This window comes from Felis catus, chromosome D4 (assembly GCF_018350175.1).
Source record: "Felis catus isolate Fca126 chromosome D4, F.catus_Fca126_mat1.0, whole genome shotgun sequence".
In the NCBI taxonomy this organism is placed as follows: domain Eukaryota; kingdom Metazoa; phylum Chordata; class Mammalia; order Carnivora; family Felidae; genus Felis; species Felis catus.
Genome location: NC_058380.1, coordinates 75949302 through 75976646, shown reverse-complemented (window position 1 = coordinate 75976646; position 27345 = coordinate 75949302). Strand labels below are relative to the sequence as shown.

Below are 27345 nucleotides of genomic sequence, written 5' to 3'. Positions count from 1 at the left end.
GAGATCCAGTAGGCAGATCAAAAACAGCAAAACATCAGCCTCAGCTGTGGGCTCATTTGATGAACCAGATGACTAAGCATTCAATTATGAAGAAAGAAATGAAAATAAAGAATATGCTGGAAGTATATTGTTGAAGATAGCATCCAAAAGGCTAGCTATAACTGTCATATAACCATAAAAACATGTGCATATATGTGTAAATTTCTATTTATATATTTGTTTCAGTTCCCTAAAATGTGAACTTTTTTTTTAACATGTAAGAATGTTTTTCAGTTTTTGCATATGCAAAATGCAGATGTTTACAGGAATTTATTTGTGTAGAAGATTGGGTGTAGATCGAATTCAACCTCACGCAACCACTGATCTTCTCATTCAAGACCCTAGGGTTCTCTTCCACATGAGTGTGTGTGCATATGTGAGTCCTTTAGATTTCCACAACACACAGAAACCACACCGCTACATACTGAAGCATACAAGCTATTATATATTTTCATAATATAGAATTTTAAGGTATAGTAATCAACAGTGGCAAAATAATTCTGTCTTTGACATTATTTTTTTGTGTGTGAGATCCAACCTGTAATTGAGACCAGAGAAAACAGTATGGAAACACAAATCCACGAGAACAGGATAAAAATATCATGAACAGCAAAATATGTCTGAGTATTTAAAACCGTATAGAAAAAATAAATTAGATGAACAATTGTGTAAATATAAATTAAAAAAGATGACATTCTTAATAAATAAAGTTTACTATTTACAATTTTATATATTGCTGAAAGACTTAACTTAGATCCATAAAAACACATAAACAGGAAAAAAAAATAAAACCCAAAATAGGAGCAGCAAATTTATGCGCGTGAGGTACAGAAAAAGGATTGGAATTGTGTTTTGTTTTTGGTGTTTAGATTTTTTTTTTTTTTTTTTACTTTTTTTATAGTAGTAGGCCAGTAGAATTCTCATGAGAACAGATTTTTAAGCACTTCAATGGAGAATCATTTTTGGTAGTTTCCAGAAGGTGCCAAACAGATTTCAACATCATAACAATTAGAAATACCCATAATAATTATAACAATAATAAAAAGGTATAATATGATACATAAATATGGAAGAGCAGTTTGTAATATGAATACATTTTCTCTAGACGAGATCACAGTTTTATTTTGTAAATATTACATTTAAGTATATATATACACACATATATGTACAACTATATATACATGTGCATATATATGTAAATTTATATTTATATATAATATCTTTATATAGATAGATATCTGCGGACAGGTTATTGATTATAGAGACCCAAGAAAGCAACTCAATAATTGTTCAAAATTCTCCTCACTGACTGCTGGTGTATTAGTTTGAGAAGCCCCGAGTTGTTAGCACTCAGAATGCCATATCTTCTTTTAATGAACACTTGATGTGGAATCTTAAGTCTGAGAAGAAGATGAGATTTTAGTGACTCCCTTCCTCCATGAGGTTGGAAATGGCCCATGAGTCTTGACTAGACCACAGTAAACTGACTTTTACACTGTAAGATGTAATTGGCTTTTAATCAAATTCTAGAACTGGTAAAGGCCAGCACAGGGGAGGAGAAAATCCAATGTACCTAGGAGTGAAATATTCCCAAATACAAGCCTCTCTCTTAAGGTGGATTATAAAATCCAGGAGCTCCAGCTTTCTTCCTTGAACTATCACATGAGCACTCCCTGTCTTTCTTAAATGGCCAATGGGCCTGTGCATTCTTAAAAAGTAACCCACGGACTTTGTGTCTCTCACAGATTGCCACAGCCCCTTTAAAATCCTCAGGGCCTCACCATCCCCTGCCATCCCACTGTGAGGTAGGTAAGTAGTATCATCCCCATTTTGCAGCTGGAGAAACTGAGGCAAATGGAGAAGCTATCTGAGGACTTGTTCAAGATCACTGAGCAAACGGAAGCCTGGAGTCAAGAATTCCAGGTTCTTTCTCTAGAGACATAACTCCTCTCTCGGCTATTATACAAATCTTTTAAAGATCAAACCATTGGTAGGAATTTGGCAAAACGTAAATAAGTTACAAGAATAGGCTTTTATTCATTTGCTATTTAGTCTTTGCATTTGCTGATTGCTTGGTTGATTTTGTTTTGTTTCTCAAAAACCATGGGAAGTACCTGTCTGGTCATGTAGCAGCTTTTTTAGGAAAGTGGATCGTGCAGTGTGATTCTAAGTGCAGTCTTTATAAAGCCCAGTGCTCTACTGGTAAATACAAACATTTTATAACGTGAAAAGCACAACACACTATGTCCCCTTAATATTAGGTAAAACCAATTTCCAGCCCTCCCTACTCCCGGCTACCACTGATTGCCACCAAACAAATAGACAAAATGCTCCCCCGACAACGACAACTACATATCAAGGGGGAAGAGGTCTTATTCCTGGACCTACCACAATGTACAGAAAATAACAGCATTATAAGATCCCGCTTTATGTCTCCTGCTAGGGAAAATTTTTATGGTTGTGTCTACCTACTAGTCTGTAGAATAAACAGTTCCTTTTAGGAAGCACAAAAATAGGTTTGTTTTTTTTTTAATTCTTATTTTTAATCATGCATTTTATTTCCTTTTAATCTTTGTCTTCTATCAATCTCTATCTGTACAGCTTTCTTACCGTCAATTTCTTTTTATTTTCCCACTTGAAGTAGTTCCAGAAAAAAAAAACAAAAACAACCACAAAACATAAAACCTCAAAACTGTTCACTTGAATTTATGGTTTCCTTTCTTCCTTCCTTCCTTTTTCTTTCTTTTGTTCTTTCTTTTTCTTTTTAAAACACAGGTAAGACCTATAACAAATTGACAGTTACAACCAAGTTAAATTGAACCTGGAAGGGAGGTAGCTGAAATCTGTCTGAAAGAATTATTTTCAACAAATAGCATTTAAGCATTGGCCAAGGTGGGAAAAAGGCCAAGAGAACCGTCTAGGCAGTGACTCAACATGCTGAAGCCCGGAGTAGCAGCGCATACCCTCCATCTTCAAAGCCCTATTTATTTATGATAGCTCCCTTTCTTAACACCCTAATTTAGCCACCAAAATGGACTTCCCAAGGACTATCTTCCCTTAAGAGGTGGTTGGCACAGACTATGGGGGTAATGCAAGTCCTCTGGGCATGCAGTTAGGGTTGTGGCTTGGAAAGGCTTCCCAAAACAGGGTTTGGAGAACTGTCTTCCTCATCTTTTCTTTCTTGCTGCCAACAGGCTAATACTTCTTCAACCCAGAACCCCCAACTGCTTTAGGGCCCCTGAGCTGCTGATAGACAACAGTGCTTCAGACCTGCCTCCTTGTGAGTACTCCATTATCCTAAGCAGGAAATGATCAAAGGGATAAGATCATGAGTTCATTCCCAGAAAGAAAATGAAGCCGGAAATCAGTGCCTCGCACAAATAGAACTGAGTCTCTTTCTCTAAGTTTTGAGAAGGGCCTCCCACGTGAGCATGAGGCTGGTCATCAGTCGGGTAGCCTATCTTGCCTAATATCATTGTAACAGGTTTGATTGATGGTAAGGAGGAGACTGGGTGGTTCTTTGCTCAACTCAATCTGTGAGTTTGAAGATCGAAGTCAGCCTCTAGGAAACTTTGCTCAGCTGGAGAGTATGGGCATAGACAGGGTGAGAGTGAAGGAAGAAAGACCACGAGGGTCAATTTAAGGGAAGCCGGTGAGGTTTTTCTGTGGTTCCTGCAACCCCACCATTAGTAATGGCGACTTTGGGTCTCCAAGACTTTTTGCACTACTTCCATGCATGATAAAGCAATTGGGAGGGCCCATACCATTACCTTTCTTAGTTTATATCTTGTCAGCTGACCACACATGCTGATAACTCAGCTAGGGCAAGAGAGGGGCTTTAGAAGTTGGCAAGAGTCCTAAGATACTGGAGGGAGTACAAAATGGGATCAAGTCTTCCGATTTTGAGGATGGTTTTGCTAATGATTGGCCCTGGTAACTATAGAAAATGATCTGAATATAAATGAGATGTGAGGTTGTAAGAAGGAAATATAAGGGATTTGAGTCTGTCCTTAACCATGGTGGCAGCTTCTCCATTCTGGAACCCAGTCTCAGAGTTTGGAACACGGAACAAGCCACACGAATCTAAGCACTGCATCATTTGTGGGCACCTGTGCAAAAAGCACCTTGATATATGTATATATTGGCTGATAGAGGTCTTCTCAAGTGCTCTTGGTCAGCAGGTAATTGTTGTCAGGAGTAATACAGGAAGAAGGTTCCTGAAGTTATTTTTGGTCCCCATAGGAGAAAGGACGATGACTGATTAACAATGACTGCCTCAGGTGCAGCAATGAGGAGTCAGCACACATGCCTGGGGTTTCCCATTCCTGTGCTAGACTTTGTTTTTGTTGGTTGCTTTCACTAGATTTGAGATGACATGATTTACAGCAATCTTTATGTGATACCCTCCTACTGCCTCATTTTCTCAGTTCCAGGTCTAGAAATTATGTCCAGCTTGACCATTCTCGCCACCTCTTTCCATATTAATTTCTTCCCATATTAATTCAAAAGGAGCGGACAAGTAACTGGTGGAAAACAGGCAAAGAGGACCCCAATGAGGTAGGGGCTTCCACATGCAATGGACTACCTCCCTCTCAACTTTTGGAGGCTGAACCTGGGTAAGAGGGAAGGGCGGACCAACCACAGGTGTGGATGGGAGTCCTGACAGCTGGAAGACTATGTGAAGAACATGATGACCATGTTTGGTTGTTGGGGACTGACGCTGTGTGCTCTTTAGCTTCCCTCTGAGGGCCCTCAAGAACACAGCTCAGATTGATCATATCCAAAATGATTCTCTGTTCTAGAATGCTGCTCAGGGCAACCGTGAGGTCCTCAGCACCAGAGCCTGATGTAGCCTGGAGGGCCAGGAAGGCTGGGATAAGGATAATAACTCAAGAGTCCCCACAATTCCAGCAGTCTCTGGATGGCCCCAACAGCATATTTAACACTGGTCCACTTGATTATAAAATCTAACACTGGCTCAGACATTCTGGACTCTCAGTGAGGGTTTTAGTATCTCTAGTCCCTCTACTCCCTCCTAGGATGAGAAGCCCACCCATGGGGGATTTAACTTCTCACCATGTGGGCCAATGAGGGTTTTTCTCTTGCGGAAGGGCTAAGAAGTGAGGAGCTGTGGGAAGATGTGGGTCACTCTTAAGGCAGACTGTTTGGTTGTGTGGGGTTTTTCCTAACCTAGTCCTACCATCTTGGGGGTACTCAATGTATAGGATAGAGCAGCAGGAAAAGTAGCAGCGAATGTGGTCCCAAGGCAAGATTTGGGGAATGGGTGGGTTCTGGAGGGATATTATGGCCTCAAGCAGGGGGCTGTTATAATACCTTGACACTGCAACCCTATGCCATTTCCAGCTTGGCCTTAACCCTGGAGTTGGGGTAAAATCCCCCCACGGCAGCAGAAGAATTAGGGGGCTTTGCATACCTTGGATTCTTTACCTCATCCTGGGTTCTACTTCCCTAGAAGGTAGGTGATCAGAGACCATTTCACTTCTAATCCCAAAGGACTGCACAACAGTGCATGCCTGACATGTTCCAAGCCTCAGAGTACAAGCTATCTTGACAACACTTGGTCTTAGTTTCTGCAACTGTTCTTCTCCCAAGGACAGTATTGACTAGGAGCTTGGGAAAGGGAAGACTGAGTTTGTTCCCGTCTCTCTCCGCTCAGTCTCCAAAACTGCCCTCACACAGATGTCTGTTGGGGTACGTATGCATGCATGTGTACTAACCACATATGTGCATACTCCTAACTGTATAACATGTTTCTTGCTGTGGCTGTGTGACAAATGATTTGAATTTTAGGCTCTGGGACAGCACACTTGTATATGCAATCCATCTAAGACTTTGGGATGGGATTCCATTCCATCCTTCAACATGGCGAGACTTGGTTCATGCGCCCCTACTATGAGTCCTTCCTGGGTGAAATTAAAGGCAGACCGGTTGGGTGCTAAGGATCCCTGGTGTGGGGAGGCCATTCCGTTGAGCAGCTGACTGTGAAATCAATACCAAAGGGATGCGGGTCCTGGCGCTGGGAATTCTTTGTCAACTCCTTGTCCTTCCTTAGCCATGGCTGTATCCCCGGAGGTCTTTCCGGCTGTGTTCTTGGGCCTGGGGGTCCCGACAAGCACAGTCACCTTGTAGGTCACAGGACATAGGGAATGGGGTAACCTGCAGAGAGAAAGAGAGAAGTGAGCCAGGTGGTTGGGTCTGATATAGTTTTCCAATGACTGAATTTGGTGGGGGAGGGGCAGCAGACTCAGGTTCAACTCATAGCTCTGTTTCTTGCTAGCCCTGCAATAACTTTTATCAAAATCATCATGGGTCATTGTAACAGCAGCTTCCATTTTCAAGGGCATTTATTATAGGTCAGGCACTTTCTAAATAGGAAAACATCAAATCCTTTGACAACTCTGTAAGATGATGGATAATAAAACAATCACCCTTTTTCAGACAGGGAAACTGAGGCTCTCTGACAGGGGCAGGCATTTGCCCAAAGTAAAAAGTGACAGATCTGGTATTTAAAGTGGGAGAAGCTACTTTTCTCTGAGCCTCAGGTTCCCAGCTGGAGCACTGGTATCATTAAGCCCCACCTTGCACTGTGAACTCTAAGGGCTGAATGAAATCATGGGTGAAAAAATGTAAAATGGTAATGTAACTGTAAATCCCAAATTTTGGTTGAAGGCTGTTGAGGAGCAGATTGTAAGAAAGAAAAGCTGAGAGGTATACAACATGAATTGTTATACACATGTAACAAAAGCTGTGAAAAAAATATAAAAACTCTTCCATCCCCTCACACGCTCTGGGACCTTGATCTGGCTTTCCTTTCTAGAAACTGAAAGCGCGAATGTCTTCCCCATGCAGCAGATGACTGGTCTTCCCAAAGGGCACAGTGCAGGCCCTGCTTGAGCCAGGCCCAGCCTGGGCTAACGCAAGAGGATTTCACCTCATTGCATCATGGTATTTGCATATAACTTTTCCCAGGAGGCCCCCATCTGCGCAGATGGGTGTAATAACCTCATTCGCCTCCTGCCTCGGCAGGGTCTCCAAGTGCTCACACAGTCTCAGGGAACATCTTTGTCCTCCTGGCTTGTGGACTCATTCTGTGTATCTAACTCTTCTCTCTGCCTCTTGGCCTGCCTTCCCTCCCTCCCTCCCAACCTCTTTCCATCCTGCAATTTTGCAGTGATTTAAAATGGAAGATTGAAGTATAAGCCCCAGCCCTCTCATCTACTGGTGTGAGCTTGAGCATGTGACAACTTCTCTGAGCCTCAGTTCATTCATTCATTAAATGGGCATAATGAAAGCATATACCTCCTGAGGTTGTGATGAGGGATAAGGGAACTGATGAAAAACATATAGCACAGTTCTTGGCATATGCTCAGTGCATCGATGGATCGATCCATCAATTGAGAGATATCTCATCTCTCTCCCTCAGTGAGGCAGGAACCATGTCTGTTTTGTTCATTCTTGTTTTCTCAGAGCTTAAGCCATAGAATGAATGAATGTTCATTTCTCCACCTCTCTCTCTTTCATTGTACCCATGACTCGCACATCTCTGTTTCTCTTTTCAATTTAAATTCATAAGCATTCAGGGGTGCCTGGGTGGCTCAGTCGTTTGAGTGTTAGACTTTGTCTCAGGTCACGGTCTCATGGCTCATGAGTTCGAACCCCGTGTTGGGCTCTCTGCTGTCAGCACAGGCTTGCTCTGGATCCTCTGTCTCCCTCTCTCTCTCTCTCCCCCTCCCCAACTAGTGCCTCTCTCTCACTTTCGAAAATAAACATTTAAAAAATTCATAAGCATTCACGAGAATGCTAAGCATTCTCATAGATGCTTCTTCCACGCAGTGTCTTTCTGCTTACAACTACTTGCTGTTCCCTGTTCAGGACACAGACTACCTAGTTGTCATGCCTTTGTGAAGGCTGTGCCTTCTAATCTAGAATATCCTTCCACAGCCTCTAAACGACATAGAGGAAATTCTCCAGTCCAAGTGGGGAAACTGATGGTGGGGCCAAGTCCAAATCTAACAGCTGAGGTCAAATGGGGAGAGTACCATCATGGGAGCCAGGAGGCCTGGACTGGTCTCCTTGCTGGATTCACAGTCACTGAGCAATCTGGGGAAAGTCCCTCCACTGCCATGACCCTCAGATTCTATATCCATAAAAGGGTGATTTTTAAAAAGACCACACATTTCATACGGTTGTGAAGTCCAAACACAAATAAACATCCAGAAACCCCAGCACGTGGCCTCACACTCAGGAGATGCTTGTGCTGAATCAGATTTCCCGCCAGCTCACATTTCACCATCGGTGACACCTTTGCTGCCTGTTGTCCCCTTCTCCCACCTCCCTGACTTCAGCGGCTTCTTTGTCCTCAACTCAACCCTTTCCTTTATCTAGTCTCTTCTCCTGTCCTTGCCACATGCTAACATTAGAATGATCCGGTTACCTCTAATGTCCTGTGCAGAGTTCTCTCTATAATTCTTTCTCACTGGGCTCTAGGACCCATTAGAGAGAGTCTCACATCTGATTTCTCTCTCTTAAATAGAGAGAAAAAGCTTAAAAGAGAAAGAGCTTCCTGCTGCGTCTCACACAGGCAAAAATTGCACAGATCTCTTAGAATAAGACCCAAAGTCCTTACCATGAGTTCAAGGCCTTGCATGATCTGATCTCCACACACACACTTCTTGGACCACCTCTGGCCCCTTTCTCTTCCTGACTCTTGGTGGCTCATTTATTTATTGGTTCCTCAAATACTACAATTGTTTTCCTACCTTCTTTTTTGCCCATAATCCAAACTTTACGGAAAAAGTGACACCAAAGTACGACATCACTGTTGTATACCTTACAAAATTAAACATAATTATTGGCAGATAACCTGGAATTACTGAACAGATAAGACTTTCTGTAATAGAACACAAATTCAGAAGGTTGTGTGGATCATTAGCGTCGTTTTCTTCTAAATGAACCCCTTCTGTGACTTTTCCTCCTGTTGGCTGGGATGACACTGTCCGACAGCCTCCATAGAGAACCACCATCTGAGCAAGTTTCTAGCCATCAACCTTCCTCTCCCCTCGCTGCTCTTTCCTGGCCAGCTGCTCCTCCATTCTTCAGGTCTTTGTCTCAAGTCTCACCTCCTCCCTCATTGGTCTGACCAAAGATCGCATCGTCACCTTCATCTCATATCACGTCATCTCATTCTGAAAGGCTTCTGTACTCGTATGCCAGCTCAGTCTGAGCAAGGACCATGTCTGTTGTTGACCTGAGTCTTTATACATCACATAACAGGCACTCAATGGACCCTTGAACAGAGGAACAAATGAATGCATGAATATGCACCCAGAACACAGGGCAGGGACCCTCTGCTCTTGCACTCACTCTCTATGTGAGTGTGTACATGTTGCTTCCCTTCTCTGGGCTTCACTTTCCCTACCTGTACATTAAGAGTTGATTCTAATGCTCTCTACCTTCCCATCTGTCTGAAAATCCTTCTCATCTGAGCAAGGCAGAAGGCAAAAGCCCTGGCCAGAAAGGATGTAGAAATTTAGGCTTTCTCCACAAACCCTGTCTTGCATGTTCCCCTTTCTGCCATCCCCAGTTCTACTAGCTTGTCCAATATCACCAGCTGGCAGGGTCCCATCACCAGTTAGTTTCTCTAAGCCAGTGTGCCCACCCTGGTGAAGTGAGCAGGGCATGGCCACTCCCTTTCCTCCCCAAGTCAGCCAGGGCAGTTTTGGCATTTTCCCAAAGAAACAAGTCTGGAAACTGAGGGAAGGAACCCCGATCAGAATAACAAAGTCTAGAAGGTTTGGCCTCAGGAGGCAGATCTGGAGCCTCCTTATCTTCACTGCATGCTTGTAAATACAGCTGCATTTACCGAGCCCTTGCTAGGAGTTTGGGAGGCAGACAAGTTCAGGTGTGGGCTCCACCTAGGTGCCGCTTTTCCAGCAAGTCCTTGGCGCCCTGGGGACTTCATGTCCCCATCTGTAAGGCAAGGGTCCTTGGAAAGACCTCGCAGGGTTCTGGTGAGGAGTCCATAAAATAACCAGCTCGCAGAAGCCCTAGTGCAGAACAGACGTACAGCCTCTTGTTTCCTCCTCCCATCCTTCCTCTTGCATTTTAGCAAAGTGCCTGTTCAGAGCCTGCCTTGGGATCCTCTCCTCACAAGCATCCTCCGTGGCAAGTGGGAACAGAAGGGTAGAGACTGTCAGCTCTACCCACTTCCCAGGTGTTCCCAGGTCTGACATGGGTCCACCGCAGTGAACACCACTTTACACACACACACCTGGTACAGGGCATGGAGGAGTCAATGAATACAGAGGCGTGTTTAAATGTGGATAAAGTGGTCATATGGATACAGGGAGAGAGAGTAAGGGAGAGAAAAGGGAATGAGACTTGGGTTTGATTCCTTATGCTGCTGGGCAAGTTATTTTCGTTTTGGGGGCTTCAGTTTCTCTGTCTGTAAAATGGAGGCAATAACAAGCCTGTCCATTAGAAGTATTTTGGATAAAGTATAAAATTCAAGTAAAGCACCTAGCATGGTATATGGGCATAAAACATGTGCTCAATACATGATGGTGATAATGAGGGTGACGGTAATAGCGATATTGGGGATGTTGCTGTTGATGGTGGTCATGATGATGTATGTTGACAATGGTTATGAGAATGGGAACTTTGAGGGACAGATGGGTCTGAATAGGATCAAACTAAAATAAGTATCTAATACTTACAAATCCTATCAGTCTACACTAACACCATGTATTAGGTGTTCTTGTGGACATAGTTCCTCGATAAGCCATTTACAGATGAAATGCATGTTTACTCAAAAAACAAAATAAAATAGTGTCTGATTTATCCACATGGAGAATTCAAAGCTACATCCCAAACAGGGAAAATCATAACACTCCAGAAGCCAATGATTTGGTGGACGAGGAATTAGTATAGTCTCTTTAGTCCTCTTCTTGTTATCTCTTACTAATCTTTCAAGGTAAACACATCTAGCCCCTCTTCCAAGAAGCCTTCCAGGATCCTCTAGACTAGTTCAATGCTCAGAATCATTGAACACTCCTTGGCTCTGTGGATACGGTTCAGATTCCCTGGCTTGGTTTATAAAAGCCCATTCAAGGCTCATTTCTTACCTCTTACTACTTACATCCCCTCTCACCCTGTGCTCTAGCAACACTTAGGGAAATATAGTTTCCTTAATATGCTCCCTTAAATCTGGGCCTTTGCACAGACTGTGCCCTCTGCCACAAACACTGCCCTCACATCCTTGTCTCTGGTCCTCCCCCAACTCCTTTAACCTGGCTAAGATTTACTGTCCCTTTCATATCTCACCTTTGGTGTTGCCTTCTCCAGGAAGCTTTGTCAGCTTCCCTCACTTGCTCTGTCTCTGTTGGCACTTAATATCCTCTAAATAAACTCAGCATGGTTGGGACTAGGTCCATCTTGTGGCCTAGAACGGTGTATGTCACATACATAGCAGGTGCTCACCAGTGGGGTACGTCAGAACCAGGGATCCATCAGTGAGCAAATGGATGTATATTCTTGACCTCATGAAATGTTCATTTGATCAACAAGAGGGTACAGATTCCGAGACAGTAAATACATTTTATGTATGTGCCAAGGTGATAAGGGTTTTAAAACAAAGAGAAAAAGTGGAATCCAAAGCAAATGGGTGTGTAAGGGATAGTGTAAGGTGGGTGGTCAGGGTGGGCCTCATTGAGAATTTGACACCTCAGCAAAGACTTGGAGGAGGTGAGGGAGTGAGTCATGTTGGATGAATGGAGAAGAATGTTCTCAGCCAAAGAAGGAGCCAGTGACAAAGTCTGTAGGTAGAAGGATGCCTGGCTGGATGGTGAGGAGTTCAGAGGGCTAGAGTCAAGTGAGAGAGACTACTGAGAGTGGGGAGTGAGGCCACAGAATTAATGGGGGTAGGCAGAACACATAGGGCCTTATAGGCCATTGGGAGAACTGTGAAGGGCTTTGCACAGAGGAGTAATACCACAAGACTTGTTTTAGGAAGACCATTCTAGTTCCTAAGGAGAGACGTAAGACCCACTGATGGACATCACCAACTCTGCAACCCAATACCCAACCCTTTAGCATGGACCACTCAGCGAAGAAGGCTGCTGTCCATCTAATGATGTTTATTATCTTCTCATGTATTATAGAATCACTAGCCTCCTTATACCAATGGGCTTCATTTGGGTATAATGTCCTTTCCTAAGAAACCACGTTGTTTTCACTTAGATTTAGCAAATCAATATGGCAACCCTATACTTAATGTCATCAGTTAGGCATGCCATCCTGTGCTGAGACCGGCTTCTGGGATTAATCTCTCCTTAATCTTTACTGGTCTCTGCCCCAAATAGCCCTCAGATTCTGACTCGATAGCCAAGTCCCTCAGGGAGCCATGTGGAAAAGCCCTAGACATGAATATAATCCAGATGTCAAGAGATAAAAAACCGAAGGTGAGACTGGCCTGCCCAGGGTCACAGAACTAAGTCACAGAACTGGGACTCCACCCCAACTTCCCAGACATCTTCCACAATTAGTCCCTTAGCAGCTGTCTGAAACATGACCATAACTAGTGTTCCAGGCCACCACGCCTTACAAAGCCTTGCTATGTTGAATAAGTTAAGGCTGTTTCCCCTTCTTCCCTTAAAGCTCCAACACATGCTTACTGAGAATGATTCCAATTATAAATGATTTTTTTTTGTTTTGTTATGAGGGTAAATTACTGAAGCGACCGTTCTGGAAATCTGCTCTGTATTCGAGACTCCTCAAGGCTCCAAACAGGAAAATAATAAACTGACATGCTGAGAAGCTGAGTCCTGCCCCTTCCTGTCTGCCTTGCACTGCAGACAGGTGTCTGGATGGGAAACCGGTCACCCCTGTCAGACGGAGTTTCCTGCATAGTCTTGCTCTTGTCTGCCAGCTGGGCCCAGGTCACCCCACAAGGCAGATGTGGGGAACAGCTGGTGTCTGGACAGACAGACAAAGGGAGGAAGGATGGAGGGAGCAGACTGACATTCTGGGCCATCTGACCAGGAGTCCCCAGGCCTGGTGACTGGGAAGAGGGTTCGGTAGAGAGTTGGCTAGAAGGAAATGTGGGAGAAGATGCTGAATGCTTGCTTACCCATGGGCCTTAAGTTCATACCCAGGACAGCTCTCTAGGAGCACTAGGAAGGAAGAAGCCCACCCGCCAGGGGAAGGGGGGAAGCCGCAAGCTCATTACCTCTAGATGTTCAGAACAGGGGTTAGAGGCAGATGTCTCACAGTCCAGACTCACAAGATTTGCATCTCAGTCCTACCACCTGCTGGCTGTGGGACCTTGGCCCTTCTCAGCCTCAGCTGCATTGTCTACAAGATGAGCATAACAAGACAACACCTACAATGGGGCTGCTGCGTGATGAAATGAGATGACACGTGCAAAAACGATCACCACTATGCTTGGCAAATCATAAGCTCTCAAAAAATAGTAATGACGATTGTTTGGAGTAAGGAAATCCTGACTCTTACCCGCGGCTGTGTCACCTTGTAAAAGTGAGTTCACCCTCTCTGAGCTTCAACAGAGTCTATCTTATTGGGTATCTCAAAGGGAGATAATATGCAGAGACTCTAACCCTGACAAGGCACCATTAATGTGCACCATTAATGGAATTACTGTAATTGAGGAAGGTGCATGAAGTAAGTTCCTGAATGCTAGGCTGGGTGCTTGTGGGCAGGGAACTCCCCACGATGGGTGGCTGGGGCCAAGAGTTCAGGTAGGAATGAAACAAGGCCACCAGTAAGGGGCAGGGCATGAGAGGAAGGAAGCCAGCCTCTGGCCCCTCTCCTGCCATCAGAGGCTTCCTGCTGTGGAAGCTGGAGACAGAAACCAGGACTTTTTTCCACTCAGAGGAAACTGCTGTCTGGGACGTCAGGGATGGCTGGCAAGGCTGGGAGCCTCGATGACTCCCCACCCTGTCTTCACTGCTGGGAAAGGCTGCTTTCACCTTGGCCAAGAGGAGGAGTCCCACGTCCAAGGTTCCCTGGCAGTCGGGGTTCATGGTGAATATTCTCCAACAAGAACTGGGATGGTCACGCTCATGCGCACTGAGGACTCAGCCCCATGCAGGAGCAAGCGCTGGGCTCGTGAGTCAGGGAGAACTGGGTTCGAATTTGGGCCTCAGCAGTTGTGGCCAAGTGACCTCAAGCAAAAGTCCTGTTGGTGCTTGGGGCCCAAACTGCTTCACCTGTGCAGCAGAGGTAATAGTGACCTGTCAGAGCTGACATGGGGATTAAAGAAGGTCACAGAGGACACGTGTCTGGCAGGATGTCTGACGGAGGGGACAGTTCACTTAGGGGTATCTTTTTCATCCTCTGTTTCTCCACCTGCTGTCTCTAGAACCCAGTCTACTGCAGGAAGCAGAGTTGGGTGTGTACGAGAGAGTGTTAATGCATTCAAGAAGCTGGAGTTTACTTAGAAGTTAAATTGGGGAATTTAAATTGTAGGAAGTGTGAGTTTAATTTGAGACACGCTTCTCCTCCAGAAGTCAGACTTCCAGGAATCCCCAATGTGAAGAAAGCACCAAACGCTGCGAACAAGGAACAACTACGGCAAAGCTGTGTGCACCAGAAGAGAAGGTCAGGCTCTGTAACCCATGCTCCCCACATGGTTCTTACAGCCCTCTCCATCCTGTCTTCCACCACTGCTCACCTCCTCCAGGAGAGCTGCTCATTCTCCAGGGCTCCATGTAAATGTCACCTCCAAAGCAGCTTTCTCTCACCTTCACTCTGCTCTCCAAAAGATCCTGCACCTGTCCTTTACTGCCCTTGCACAAAAGCACTACGAGGTGTGGTTGTATACCTCACTGCTTAACACCTGGCTCCCTTAATAGACTGTGCGCTTCACAAGGGCAGGTGTCAGTCTATCTGGACTCTGGAAAGTGCACACAGTCCGGTACAGTGCTGGGCCCACACAAATGCTCAAGGAACATGCGTCTCACTGAACGAAGGAAACTTGGCCGACAAGAAGGATCACCAGTTTAAAGAAGGGGATCTTTTAACACAAAAGGCCAAAATTACATACATAACGTGGGTGGAAAAGCAATGACTATGAAGCATATGCAGAACTGCCAAAGAACGGACTCTGGGTCTCTCACTAAAGAGGCAGCACTCACCTAAGGGCCCTGATGTCTGAAATTGTTGCACCCGAACCCAGTATAGGAACAGAGAGCCAAAGTGGCCATATGGTGTACATGCATATATTTTTGCAAGTGACTGTAATAATTTGGAATCTGCACCTGAACCCCAGTCTCATGACTTCATGTTCCTACCATGCACTCTGTAGAAACAGCAATCCATTTAAGGAAGTTTCCCAATAAAAATAAATTAGTTTTTTTTTTTTTTATGTTTTTGTATATAAGTTATAGTTGGTAGGAAAATTCTTTTCATCGGAGCTGCTCTTACTCCAGCTGATGGTGTCACATGAATGATGTGTCATAATTCTACACAAACTTCTATTTAAAACACAAACTTCATTGTCCATTCACTTTCGCAAATGGCTCATTCCAACAAGTGAAATTGACACTATTGTATGCTATTCATTTGGCAACATGTATCAAGAGCCTTAGAAATGCTCGCACCTCTTATCCTAGTCCTTTCCATTCTAAAAATCAATTGTGAAGGAATAATAAGAGCTAGAAAAATATTTACCTGCAAATATATTCACAAGCATCATTATTTATCGTTGCGAGAAGCTGAACCCAAGAGTTAAAAATAATAGCCAGAGGGGAATGGTTACACAAATTACAATACATCACAACCCTGTGATAAATAATAATAGAGGAAAAACTATGGCTGGGAAATTTGTAATAATGTCAGACCATATTCTTACGTGTAAGATTTCCTGTGCTAAGTAAAAACAAAACAAGATTGCAAGCTGTAAACGCAGTGACATATACACAGGCGCAAATACCCATACACTTAAACACACACACAACATACTCCAGAAGGAAAGCAATGGCTGTTTTGGGTTGTAAGATCAGCAGTGATGGTGGTGTTCTACTTTCTGGATTTTCCAAAAAGTAGAATATGTATTGTTTCATACCCGGGAGAAAAATGAAATTCACTTTCTACTAATGAATAGAAATGAGTGAATAAATACAAAACAAATTCATTAATAGAAAATTCATTAATAGACAATGAATTTTATTCAACTGTATTCGGGCAGAAAGTGTTTACCTTCAGTGTTTAAAACAGAAAAGAAGGGCAGGCATCCTGAAACGTTGCCCATACAAGACTGGCTGATCCCAGAGAGCCCCAGCAGCCCTAGTCATCAACCAAAAAATGGAGTTTGAGTGTGTTCCTTGGGTCTTACCCTGTTTATCCGTGCATTCTAGGGTCAGAGCATCATTCTTAAAGGAACTAATTCTTTTAAGGATGGTACAATATAAAGGTATTTAATTAGCAAGCCAGGAGCCTTGCTCTGTGTCTATCACTCCCTCTGCCACCATAGACAAATCATTCCTCCTCTATGGGCCTCAGTGCCCCATTATGAAATGAAAAGTTTGGACCACATGATCACAGACACCTCGTCAGCTAAGACTGACTGACCCATCTTAGGAACAAAGTTCTCCCTTCTTTAAAGAGAGAGAGATGAGCTCAAATGATTTTTTGGCTCAGAGTATTGATGAATATAAAAACAGAAATAGCTTCCCATGAACATATTCATCACAAGAGTGCTCTCAACTTGGGTTGCCCTGGTGGACCCACCTCTTCCCCAGCGCTCATCAGGAAGAAAGTGGAGGTGGCCACTCTTCTGTGACTGGTAGATACATGTGATAGTCAAATATTCAGGTTTTACTACAAACACTTGAATCACTCCTATTACATCTTAATATGCCAAGGAAGAAAATCACAACCAAGACCACCCCTGCTAATTTTATAAAAATTAGATGTGAGAAATAAGAGATTATAGAATAATCAAAGGCTATGACTTACCTTGGTAGAAATGTCCCATCTTCTCTCTTCCCCTTAGATTTTAGCCATACAGCCTAAAATGCAACTTCTCTCTAGGATTTTACATGCCCCAGGAATTCTTTTCCTGGCCACCTCCCTGATCCTTCTCTTTATCTCTCAAGTTTCAGCTTCCATGCTGATCCCTCCGTAGAGCCTTCTCCAACCCCTGGCCTGGGGCCTCAAAGTGCTCTATCCTCCTCATCCCAAAGTATTGATGACTCTTGTATTTGTCTGCTTCCATACCTGGCTCTAAGCTTTGAGGGTAGGGAACCACATCTGCAAAGATCATCCATGAACCTTCCCACCTAGCTCAAGGCCCAGCACATGACATTAGCTCAACTACTGCCTAAAAGAATAAATAAATAAAAAAAAATACAGTACAGTACAGCTTGTGAGCAAGTGCTGACACAACCAAGGCACTAGGTTATCCAGCATGTAGGGTGATCCTGGCTGGGAAGCTGGGCAGGCCTGCAGGAGGCGGTGCCCAGGGGCCTACCTTTTTGGTCTTCACCGTAGAGGCACAGCAGTCCCCACCATCGTAGTTGCAGAAAGCCCGGTTGTTGATGGCATCACAGTAATTGTCTCCCATGAAGGGCTACAAAGGGGGAGAGAGGCAGAAGGGAAGGAGGCCTGTTAGCATCCTGAGTGGGTGAGCAATGGCCCTGCGGTTGTCTAGCTATCTCTCAACCTTTTAAAAACCTTTGCAGACAGCCTACCTGGCTTCAAGTCTCAACACCCTCTTAGACCAGTTATCGCTTCTACCATTTTTAAAGACTTATCTAGCTGAGTTTTCCCAGACTAAATTATGGTTACGCTGGTGGACACACTTGTAGGAGTATGCAAAGCCACAGGATAGATCACTTACATCTTTCCAAAGCAGGACTGATTTTACTTCACGAAAAGATTAGAAAATTTGAGCACCTTCCCCCTACTTTTCCTAGTAGTAGGTAATTAGACACACGATTTATAATAAAATATAAGCTGAATGCAATCTACCCAGAATTGTAAAGATCAAAAGTAAGAATTCATAGGAATTTGGCACAATTGTCCGTATGTGATTGTGGGCTCCCTCTCCTCTAGCACTGGAGTACAGATGTACTTAACGTCACATGCTTTATGTGTTTGTTGTCTTTGTTCTCCAAACAACATGTGAGGTAAGCTTTGCTCTTCCCTCTTTTCAGATGATTCTGAGGCTCAGAGCAAGAAAAGTGCCCAGCCAAGATCACACTGGCAGGGCAGAGCAGTGATTTAAATCTAAGTTGGCTTCATATGTTTTTCTTTGCCATTCTAGCCTATATCTAGCACATACTGATTTGTTGCTTTTCTTCCGTGTGCTCCTCCAACTCTGTGGTGCTACAAAAATCAGGAAAAGATGACAGAGTTAAGTCATTACTGATCTGAACCCAGGGAAATCTTACAGGAAAGTCAGGAGTATCTGCAAACCCCCTAACACTTTTTTATTCCCCATCTGAGCACTTAGCCACTGTTTTCTGTTTATGAACATGTAGCTGGTGTAAGACTGTGAGCTCATTGAAGATGTGGGCAACATCCAGTTCATCTTTGTCTCCCTATTGCCTATTTTAATGCTGGGCACAACTTTGGCTCTTAGAGATGTTTATGAAATTGAATAGATTGCATTGGCATAGTGGAAATGCAGGTTTGGAAAATCTGGGCTCTAGTCTAACAAACCCCAGTGAACTGGAGGGGTTACTTGGTGATTTGGGTTAACTGGGTTATCTTCACTGGGTCTCAAGACTCCTAGCACAATGAAATAGGGAGGTAGGCTAGGTCCACTGATTTCTCAAAACAATAAGCATACACCTTGCCCCATCAAAAACAATACCATATGACCCTTTACTATAGAAAGCAGTTGAAAGCAAAACCACTCTAAAGTTCAGGATGGGTGCTCTAATGCTCAGTGACTCACTGATGGGAAAGGTGTCATCAGTTGGCTAAGACCATTGCATCTCAACACAACCCCTCTGATCCAATGGTCTCTCCTTTGCATCCTGACTGTTATGAGGAGAACTGAGCTCCACAAAGAGTCACCCCCACCCCCGTGGCATCCCTGGCTTTTGCATCTCTGCCCCAAATCCACAGAGCCTTTGCGCCCCCAACTCATGATGCCAGATTCCATTTCCTCACTATCCTGTTAGGGTCTAAAAGCATCTTAGCAAGACGGAACCAAGAACAGGCAAGAGCTGTTCTCAGATGTATGTGTGCACAGGTGCATGGCTATGAAAACAAGTGTGGCTCTGCTGTGCACCTGCCGTAATGAACACATTATCACAGTCATATTTGAGCTGAGAGGCACAAACAACAAAGGATAAGCCCTTGGTTCTTCTCTGTGCCTTAGGAGACCTGCCTATGGGCTCTGATCTTTAGGGTCTTTCTTACATCAAATACAGGAAGGAAGGAAACCTAATGCACCTTCCTTAGAATAAAAGGAACTGGTTTGGTAAAGGAGTCACTAGGAAAGAAGAAGAAAAAATAAATAAACGAAACTGGTTCTTTTAATTATTGTTGTTGTTGTTATTATTATTATCATTTAGCCCCTGAAAAAATCTCCAGTCTCATCACTAGCGGTGTGTCCTTTCCTGCGGCACATCCGTGCATCTGTCCACCCATCTACGCATCCATCTTGTATTTAACCATATTTACTGAATGCTTACGATGTGTGACACACTATGCTAAAGAAAAAGACATAATAGTGAGTCAATATAGATCGAGCTCCTACTCCTCCAGACCTTACACTTCAGTGAGCAGGCAAGCTTTAATCAAATAATCACACATCTAATTGCCAATTTCAACTCTGATAAGACCTATGGAGGAAAGGTATGTGATGTTGTTAAAGAGGACTGAACCTAATCAGGGAGCTCTGTGAAGGTGTCCCTAAGGAAATGACGTTTTGGCTGGGATCCGAAGACATGCAGGGGTTAATTAGATGAGTGTGGAGAAGGGAGACTTTCTAGAGACAGCAAATAACATGTGAAAAACTTCACTAGAGATTTTTTTTTTTCCATCGCTGATATTTCTCATGGCTACTACTAGAACTAATATGTTCAGGTGAGGAATTCAACCTTCAGGATCTAGTTCAAACCTCATCCCTCCAAAATGCCTTCTCTAATTCCCCCCAGATATTCTGTGTTTCTACAGCTTCTTGTACTTGTTTTGGATACAGCGCTTGGTACATCTTTAAGAATTCTCTCTTTAACTGTCTATCTCCTTTACTACACTATGAGTTCCTGATGGATGGGAATGTGTGTCATTTATTTTTGCATCCTAGATTTTCTAGCAAAACGTGTGGCAATTTGAGCAAAACTGTATCAAATATACATTCCTTACATGTTTACTGAGTAAAACCTCAGGAACGGATACACGGATGGACAAGGGGCAAGGAGATACCACAGATGAGTCAGGAAGAGCATAGTTACTATTTTCACTTGACTAAGATCATGGTGTTCCCAGAATGCAGAGTAGTGCTGGGCACATAACAGGCATCAGTGAAGCTCTGACGCATGAGTGAGTGAATGACCACTTTGGATACGGTGGGGGCAGGGGGGTGGGTAGAGGGCTCAGGAGTCTCAAAACCCTTTCTCAGTCTTGGCTACCTCTAGACACTCCAGGTTGATGGCTCCTTCCTGGGCCCAGCATTTGTATCTCTTCCAGGCATTGTTTTCAGCCCCAGGTAAGAGGCAAACTATTAGCTCTAAGCTGAGGAGTAAAGGAGAGGAGGAGCACCTACAAGGGCAAAGGCGATAAGCATCATTGGCAGTGCTCAGAGCCTGACAGGTGAGGGTCTCCTAGGCCCCAGTGCTGAGTCAAAGGAGGGATCGAATTCTGCTGTCACACTGGCTGCCCAGACCGCCAGCTCAGCAGAACAAGCGCCCAGGTAATCCAAGCTTCCTTTTTGCAAAGCACTGGACCGATCCAGAGAGATGGAAGGAAGCAACAGCCACAGGGCCTGGGTCTTGGCCTTGATTTTGCCATTCCTGGCTGAATCTTGGAAGAATGGAGGTTCTTAAAGACTACAGTGTCAAGTGCCCTGAGAAGATGATATAGGGAGCTCCTAACCAACACACAGAAACAAAAGTGTGACCCAGGGACTGTCCTGGGACACTTGCAGTTCCGAGGTGTTTCATGGGTGGGAGGTGGCCTAGTGGAGGAGAAAAAGCACTGGGCTGGAGTCAGGAGACCCAGGTTCATGCTTTGGTTCTGTGGCTTTTATGCTGTGCAACTTTGGGCAGTCCATCCCCTCTCTGACCCTCATTTTCCACTCCATATAAGCATTGAGTAGATCAGACTAAATTAGATCATACTAAGAACCCTTCCAATTTTGGCATTCCATCAAATTTTAGATTTGGCTACTATCTAGGTCCCAGTTTCCTCATCTTTAAAATAAAAAGTCAGGTTTAGATCATCTAGAAGAGCATTTCTGGCTCTGACATTCTAAGAATTTCATCAAATACAAAGTTTTCTATGGGGCACCTGGGTGACTCAGTCACTTAAGTGGCCAACTCTTGATTTCAGCTCAGGTCATGATCTCAAGGTTCGTGGTTCCCGAGTTCCAGTCCTGGGTTGGGCTCCACACTGGGTGTGGAGACTGCTTGGGATTCTCTCTCCCCATTTCTCTCTGCCCTTCCCATTCTCTCTCTCAAAATAAATGTATAAATTAAAGAAAAAAAAACCACAAAGTTTTCTAAAGCACAATATAGTCCTTTTCACCTGCATTTTCCTGACTGGGCTCTGGGGGCACCACAGATAAGTGTTCATCCACTTGGATGGAATTTGGAGCCTCCTTTTCACTGTCAGCTGAGAAGAACCACAAAGGACTTGGGGTCCACAGAAATATCTCTTAGTTCCATAGACAGTGCCCCCTTAAGAATACACATGACATCCTAAGTACCCTGTCCCTCCCTAGGTTTGTCACTGAGACAGAGACAGAGCATCATTTCAAACTCCAGGGAACAGTTCAACTGCGAAGTCAGAGAGGATTTTCCACTTTCAGCCTATGGTCGGGTCTAAGATGTCCATATTAATTCTGGGGTCAAAGAATAAGTGAGTGACAAACATGTAGCAAAAGGAAGTGATCTTTAAGTAATGGTCAGCAGTAAAGTAGGAATTAGAAAGAAAAAAAAATGCTTCCTGTGGTTCTGTAAAGGTTAAATGTGATAATCTGGGTAATGTGCCTGGCATATTAAAGATGCAAAATCAATATGGCCTCCCTCCCTTTTACAGATGCAGTATTATGTTGAATACAGGCTTAGGAAGCAGAAAAACCTGGCTTGGAATCGCAATTCTGTTATCCATTAAATGTATTTTTGAGTATGTTTGTTGAACTGTGCCTCAGTTCCACCATCAGTAAAATCAGATTGCTCATCTCTGTCCAAGAAGTCTATTAAAAAGGATAGTTACAGCACTTAGTAGGTACAGCAAATGACAGCCATGATTAATATACAATAATAATGATGATGATAACAACAGCAGGTTCATTTTTAGGGACTCACCTCACAGCCTTTGACACAATGAATCAGAGCAGGGTGAGGATACCACTTGAGACCAGCCGTGCAGACAACTCTCTGCAGAGAGAGGGAGAGAGCGGTCAGATGGGTTTGAGGCTGGAAGGAAGTCATCTCTTCAGTGATGTCACATTCAACCACCCCACCTCTTCTTGGATCTTCCAAGCCCTGATTTCACCCTGGCATTCAGATGAATAATTTGCCCAGGTTCTTGTAAATAACAGGAATCATAAGATCACAATAATATGTGTTTGCTGTAGGTGTCATGATTCTGTATTTTCCCGGCAGGAATAGGGGCTGGAGAGAAACAGAATTGGGAGGATGAAGACGCGATTAGAAAGGCCCTTCAGGAAATTCTTGGCTGGTGGAGGGAGGGTGGAGGGAGGAAGCGGATGAGGCAGAGTGGATATCCGGCTCTAGCAGGAAGATGGGAGAGCAGTGTGGAGCAGGGTTTCCCAAAGCATGTGCTGAGGACCATCTTCATCAGGGGCACTGTGGGAGCACATTAAGGAGGCAGATTTTTCAGAGCTGCTTTGGATCTAATGAATCCCAACCTCCAGGGCCAGGGCCTGGGACTCCACATTTTAAAAACAAGCCTGCCAGATGGTTCTGATATATACTACAGTTTGAGAGCAGTGGGCTGGTTCAGAACCCTTGGAGACACAGAGAACCCTCCCTGCCTCCACCTGCCGCCATGCCATATGGGCCCGCTCACAATCCCCTGACATTGTCCGTACTCCCACACCCCTGTGACTTTGTTCTGGCTGTTCTCCTTCACTGAAATGCCCTTCCCCATCTTGCCTCCTGGGGAATCTTCAGTGATCTTTTAAACTGCTGCTCAGGACTTAATTCCTCTGTGGTGCCTTCCCCAACCCCCTCAGAGCTTATAGGTATGCATATATGCATTTATTTATAGCCTCCTTTAATAATTATTATTACTACGACAATGACAACTAAAATATATTGAGTACATTCGTACTAATTACTTTATGCATTATCTTATTTATTACTCGTCATGAGGTGAGGTGGGCATCAATCTCGGGTCATAAGGAGAATAAATTCCCCTGGCTGCATAACTGTTTAGTGAAGAAACTGGGATTTGGAAGCAAGCACTTGTTTTGGAAATTATTTAAGGCAGCTCGTAACATAAAACCCAATAGGAGGATAATTCTTAAAGGAGGTGAAAAAAGAAAGCTAAAACTAGAAAGGTAAATAACATTAGGAATGGGGCTAACATAATGATCCCAGAAGCTCCTTTCTCTATTCTGCCATAGATGCCTTACATTTCACGCCAAAATTACACTGATTTCTGTAAAAAATGAAATAAAAATAACCTGGAGGCAATGCCCAGATTTGCAACGAGAGGTAATTGTGTGAGGGGCCAGCCATGGAAGTCTATAAGATAAGGGCTCGCTCTGCTGGATGGGTGCCAGTTGATTAATTTTGGTTAAGAAATGAACAGTCAAATGGGCCAGAATACAGAAAACCATGTGACTAACCCATTTTTCTCCATGAAGACAGACCTTTGTGGGAACCCAACTGGAATCAGGTTTCTTGGTGAGCTTGGAACAAAGGGAATCACATGACTCCAAGATCTGGCTAAGACTGGGTTGGTGCCTTTCTTCTCTGCCACACATCATCTCTGGTTCACCCTTGGATCGTGCAACATGGCGTCTGGCACATGGAGGATGCCCACGAAATATTTTTGCTATAAATGAATGGCCACATCTCAAAATCGAGATGATTTTATCAATAGGCTGTATTTTCTTTACTTGGCTTCCTCTCTTCTAGAGTATCAGAAGAGCCCTTATAAAGCCTACCACAGTGTTGAGTTTACAGGACCAGTTTAGTGTAGGTAGAATTAAATTAAGGTCTTGGACAAACAACGTAACTTGAGGATGTGACCATCAATCATGCAAGGTGAAGTCTACTATGTAGTCCCCTACTGTCCCTACTGTCCCTGTCTACCTTCTCCCATTACACCTAGAAAAGGTGATATATGGGAAGGACATTGGGCTTTGAGGTAAGTCAGATGTGGACGCAATTCAACTTGAATTTGCTTTAATTTCCACTCTGAGGCTTGGTTCTCCTGCCTGTGAAATGGGTCCTGAAAATCATGTCATCGGCTTGTTGTGATGATGCACTGAGATAAGTGGCGTGGGAATGGTTAACCGAGGACCTGGGTTTAGACATCTCTGTCTCTCCCAAGGACCAGGCCTGGAGCACAGCAAACACGGCCAAATGAAGGAATGTGAGTAGGTCCAGGGTTCCTTTCTTCCAGCTTCCAGCTACTTTGGTGCCCTGTGCTTCCTGGCCCCAGGGCCAGAAGTGGGGAGAGTCACCTGCTTTCCTTCTCTGGGACACCTTATTCAGGTTTTCATCTCTGGGTCTGAGGGTCTGTCCCCAGCCAAAAAACAGGGATGCTTGGAGGGGCACTCGGTAATGGCTCGAGTCATAGAAAACAGCGGGGTTAGGATCCAGGAGGGATTTGATGCCCATCCCTCCCCCTGTTTATCTGAGAGCTAATTTAATCCGTCTGTAGGAGTGTCGTGGTGTGGTTGTACAAGTTTCTGTCAGTTGAGGTTTACCTGACGTGAGTTCAGAGAAAGGACTTTTATACTATCCGCAGGAGCCTATTTATCTTTCCAAGGCTTTTGGATTTTCCACTATTCCTTTGGGCTGCACACCCTACCTGTCTCACCACAGGACCTCTCTGTATGTGAGGAGAACTGGGAAGTGGGTAAGGGGCAGGAGCTGAAGGGAAGGCTAGGCTATTTACACCACAAAGTGGGAGATCCCAGATGGGGCCCCGCAAACGTCAGCCTTGTTCCTCTGGATGCCAGTGAGAGGCAGGCCAGGTTTCAGACCAGGTTTTGTAAGATGGCTTTCGTTTCCTACCTGGGCAACGGTGGGTATGCCTAGGAAGAATAGAGCGCCCTGTCTTCCTGGCTGTAGTGACCGTCAGCATCAACACCCAGGCCACCAGTGCTACCACCACTGCCATCATTAGCACCCACCGGCACTACTGTCGTCACCTCATCATCAGCAAAGCACAGGCACCTACCCTGCCATCATTATCCTCGTCCTCATCAACACACTCCCTGTGCTTGAGGTTTCATCTACTTAATTCTCACCATAACTATGAGCGTGCTACTATTTTTGAGTCTGGTTTACACAGGAGGAAACAGAGCACAGAGGAGTTAAACAACTGCTCCCAACCATACACAGAGGCAATGACAGTCAGGAATTAAGCCCACGGCTCTCTGATTTCCAGGTCTATACTTGGAACCCTACATTCTCACTTACGGTGTCCTAGCCCCCAAAACTGTGAGTATAAAATAGTTGACTCTTGGGGCGCCTGGGTGGCGCAGTCGGTTAAGCGTCCGACTTCAGCCAGGTCACGATCTCGCGGTCCGTGAGTTCGAGCCCCGCGTCAGGCTCTAGGCTGATGGCTCGGAGCCTGGAGCCTGTTTCCGATTCTGTGTCTCCCTCTCTCTCTGCCCCTCCCCTGTTCATGCTCTGTCTCTCTCTGTCCCAAAAATAAATAAACGTTGAAAAAAAAAAATAGTTGACTCTTTCGACCAACGGAAAGACCAAGGTTCAGAAAGGTGGAGAGGCTATGAGACAAAGAGAGGTGGGGGGAGGACTGTCTCAAAGATGAGTCCCAGAGAAGATGGGTCCCAGACAGCGCTGAAGACCTGTGAGAAAGCATCTTAAGAGAGCCTCGCCATCCTAAGGCTCAGATCAGATACCCCTCCTAATACCTTCTAGGATGAGCCCTCTTTTCTCCTTAATTCTGTCCTTGATTTACAAGCCTTACTGTGAGTGAATTCTACCATTTAAGTTATTTTTGCCTTTTGTTAGCAGTTCTGGAGCTTCTGGCTTTCTTTAAAAGTTGAGGCATTTTCCACCCCTGTATGCCTGGTGTTTGAGGACTGCCTGCCATTTAGAAGGGCATAGTCAATGTTTTTGAATGAGTGAATGAACCAATGAGCAAGTGAGTGGATGCATGGGAGTGTCCATGAGTGAATGAGAAATCACTGGATCCCTGACACATCTCTCCGTCCATGGGCTTCACCTCCAGGGCACACAATATCTCCATCCATACATCAGATAGACTGGACTTCATGTCCACTCAGAACCATTCTATCTCTGCCTTGTGGACTCTTGACAGGGTTTCCCACAGTGCTGCCTTCTCTTCCAAGGACAGAATTCTGCATCCTTTGTCTGCAAGTGTTGAATTATGATTTATAATGTGGAAGGTGGTTTCCTTGCTTGATGAAATGCAGGAGAATTAGCGCTGGGTTCAAATTCTGATTGAACCACATTAGTTATGTGAATTGGGCAGTGACAAGCCCTCAGAACCTCAGCTTCCTCATGGGTAAAATGGTGACCCTACTGATCTCACTGGGGTATGATGGAGACAAAATGAGGTAGCATTTATCGACCTGCCTAACAAACCATGCCTATATAAATGATGCCTTTAATAAACAATGACTTCCTTTCTTTCCCTTAAGTTCCTCCATCCTTTTCTTCTTCTCCTCCCTTTCCTCCCTCCTTCCATCCTTTTTGTTTTTTTTCCAGGAGCCATTATAAAATCCAAGGTCTCAAGTACCTAGAGGAATTACAAGCCTCTGAGGTTGTGAACTACATTTGCTGTAACCCAGTCAAGGTGCAGGGCAGATTAGAGGTGCTCCTTTGGGGCTGGTGACACCCAGAATTCCAGATGCCCAGGGCTGGGAGTCTATCTCATCCAAAGGTTGCAAGCCAACGG

The 27345-nt window shown here is 44.4% G+C and overlaps 1 protein-coding gene and 1 long non-coding RNA gene across 3 annotated transcripts in view; one reads left to right on the top strand and one right to left on the bottom strand.

Moving 5' to 3' along the window:
- Window positions 1-461: 461 nt before the first annotated feature.
- Window positions 462-27345, bottom strand: part of PAPPA (pappalysin 1) — a 241865-nt gene continuing 214981 nt past the window's right edge. Inside the window, exons 20-22 of the mRNA XM_023242643.2 lie at window positions 22560-22631; window positions 17549-17647; window positions 462-6216 (exon numbers count right to left, since the gene is read on the bottom strand). Coding sequence (XP_023098411.1) covers window positions 6109-6216; window positions 17549-17647; window positions 22560-22631 — 279 coding nt within the window. The 3' untranslated portion in view covers window positions 462-6108. The remainder of the gene's footprint in view (window positions 6217-17548; window positions 17648-22559; window positions 22632-27345) is intronic.
- On the top strand, window positions 5404-15437 carry LOC111557532. 2 transcript variants are annotated; one of them, XR_006589070.1, is made up of 3 exons: window positions 5404-5515; window positions 12779-13593; window positions 14583-15437. It is a non-coding gene; the product is annotated as an uncharacterized LOC111557532 (long non-coding RNA). The 2 variants fall into 2 exon arrangements; XR_002737631.2 differs by lacking the exon at window positions 12779-13593.